At 32.5% G+C, this 2115-nt stretch overlaps 1 protein-coding gene across 1 annotated transcript; it reads right to left on the bottom strand.

The window, feature by feature from the left end:
• Positions 1 to 478: 478 nt before the first annotated feature.
• LOC115034868 lies at positions 479 to 2069 on the bottom strand. Its single transcript, XM_029492373.1, has 2 exons — positions 1863 to 2069; positions 479 to 1781 (listed from the first exon to the last, which is right to left on the bottom strand). The coding sequence occupies exons 1-2, from the start codon at positions 1922 to 1924 to the stop codon at positions 1538 to 1540; spliced, it is 306 nt and encodes a 101-aa protein (XP_029348233.1). The 5' UTR covers positions 1925 to 2069; the 3' UTR covers positions 479 to 1537.
• Positions 2070 to 2115: the final 46 nt, after the last annotated feature.

The raw sequence follows: 2115 nt of genomic DNA, 5'->3' as shown, positions 1-2115 counted from the left end.
TTTTATCGTTATTTATATATTATACATATTATTAGTAGGCCCAAAATGTCACATATTTTATTACTCTTTTGGGCCAGAAGGGCCACATATTATTTTTTAGATTATTTTTACCTTGCGGTTGCTGTGAGTTATATTTTATTTTGTGTATTAATTTGGATTATTTATATATTATACAGCAACATAATTTTACTAGCAACCATGTTACCTATTTATTTATTTATTATAGTTACCTTGTCAAATAGTCTTAAGCACACACTCACATAAATACACACATTTACACACTCACCCACGCTCCAGCACTCACAGGATTTTCTCGGCGAACCTGGCCACTTCCTGTTGAGTGCTATACATAAATACATACATACAACACAGGTCGATCGGTGTGTAGGTACAGAGTGCGCACGAAGAATTCTGGTGACCGGGCGCACGGACTATTTCTGTTTCGTACCCGGCCCGTACAATACGCAATTGAAATCTGAAACAGCAGTAACACAATTTAATGTTGTTCAAGTTATTCTACAATTTCATTTCTATAAAATTATAATATAATAAGTTGAATGAAAGTTTTATGATCAACATTTCGTTTTTAAGAATGTCGTATAGGTACTATAGTAGTAAAGTAAAGTATAAGTTATGTGCAGAAACAATGTTTATTATATGTATATATCTAAGAGCACAGTGAATAATTATTAAGCATGTAACAAATTTTAACCGTAGGATAGACACTAATTATTGTCATTGGAAATGATAAAATACCTATCTAGTTCACAACTTATAAATAAAAGAGAGTAGACCTAGGTCAGTAGTAAGCAGTAGTAGTAATATCAAGAAATGTGTAAGAAAACGTTTAAGTATTTTGTATATCAGTGTTACCCAGTGTTTAATGAAACAGCGAAAAAAAAAAAAGAGTACAATGTAAACAGAATGTTAACCAACAACAATAACTTGTTGTACAATTGAGTTATTCTACAATTATAATAGTTTTCAAGAATGTTGTATAGTTGAGTAGTAAAGTAAAGTGTAAGTTATGTATATAATATGTATCTAAGAGCACAGTGAATAATAATTAAGCATGTAACAAATTTTAACCATAAGAGTCATATATCATAGGAATCAAAGGAGAGTAGACCTAGGTCAGTAGTAAGTAGTAGTAGTAGTAATATTGCAAACTGTGTAAGAAAACGTTTAAGTATTTTGTTCTTTGGTTATAAATACCCATAATAAAAGTTAAAATACAGTGAGTTGAACTTTTAATGGTTGTGTGTTCATACATATTTAGTTATTCTACAATTTGATTTCTATACAATTACAATATAATAAGTTGCACCGAGCCAGTATAGTATAGTAGTATGATATTTAAAAAGTGGGCCAACAAAAAAAAAAAAAAAATACTATTAAACCTTAGCGCGTACCTATTTATTAGGTTTAGTTGTATACTTGTGTGAGCTTATATGTATTATGGCATTGAGTAAAGTAAAGTTAGATTGCTATCATACATATAGTAGGTACATTAAGCTCATGAGAGTACACAACAGTATTACTGACAAAGCGTAATTACTGAAGTCCAGCCAGACATGTATAGAGTCATGGAGTCATAGTATACACTCACCAGAGATGGCACTGCTGTTGTTGTCAGGCGGCGGCGCTCCACGTTTCCCACAGCGTAGTCAACACCGGGGACGAAATGCCTGGAACACAGCCTGGAACACAGGGTCACGTGAAAACCTTGGTCCTCCACAAATGTCACCCACTCACGACGACGATGTACGGCACTTGGAAATCTAAGGCGACATATAATTTATATTATATTATATTATATTATTAAATATATTGACGTTGTATTAACGTGTTGGGTGAATTACTTGTGTATGGAAACGTCCGCAATGTTGTCCACAATTCCGCATAGCGCACAGCGTTTGACCATTTTGAATAGCCTAAAAGCATCACGAACAGGTTATAGTTTATATTATTATATAACGAAATAATATCTTAATAATAAGTAAAAAGTAAAATATACTAAAAATGAAAGACTCGTCATAAAATCGTTGCAATCGTTTCAGTATCAGTTTGTTATCAGCCGCGGTGAATGAGACTTGGGGAGTTATTTTTAGATTA

This window comes from Acyrthosiphon pisum, unplaced genomic scaffold (assembly GCF_005508785.2).
Source record: "Acyrthosiphon pisum isolate AL4f unplaced genomic scaffold, pea_aphid_22Mar2018_4r6ur Scaffold_21378;HRSCAF=23822, whole genome shotgun sequence".
NCBI lineage: Eukaryota > Metazoa > Arthropoda > Insecta > Hemiptera > Aphididae > Acyrthosiphon > Acyrthosiphon pisum.
The sequence above is the reverse complement of the archived record's forward strand: the minus strand, read 5'-3'. Positions and strand labels throughout refer to the sequence as shown.

What these genes read in the sequence shown, in the direction of transcription:
- LOC115034868 (XM_029492373.1), bottom strand. Translation starts at nt 1,924, where the DNA reads ATGGTCAAACGCTGTGCGCTATGCGGAATTGTGGACAACATTGCGGAC. An exon ending in GCGGACGTTTCCATACACAA is followed by an intron (nt 1,782 to 1,862) that starts GTAATTCACCCA and finishes ATGTCGCCTTAG; the next exon opens with ATTTCCAAGTGCCGTACATC.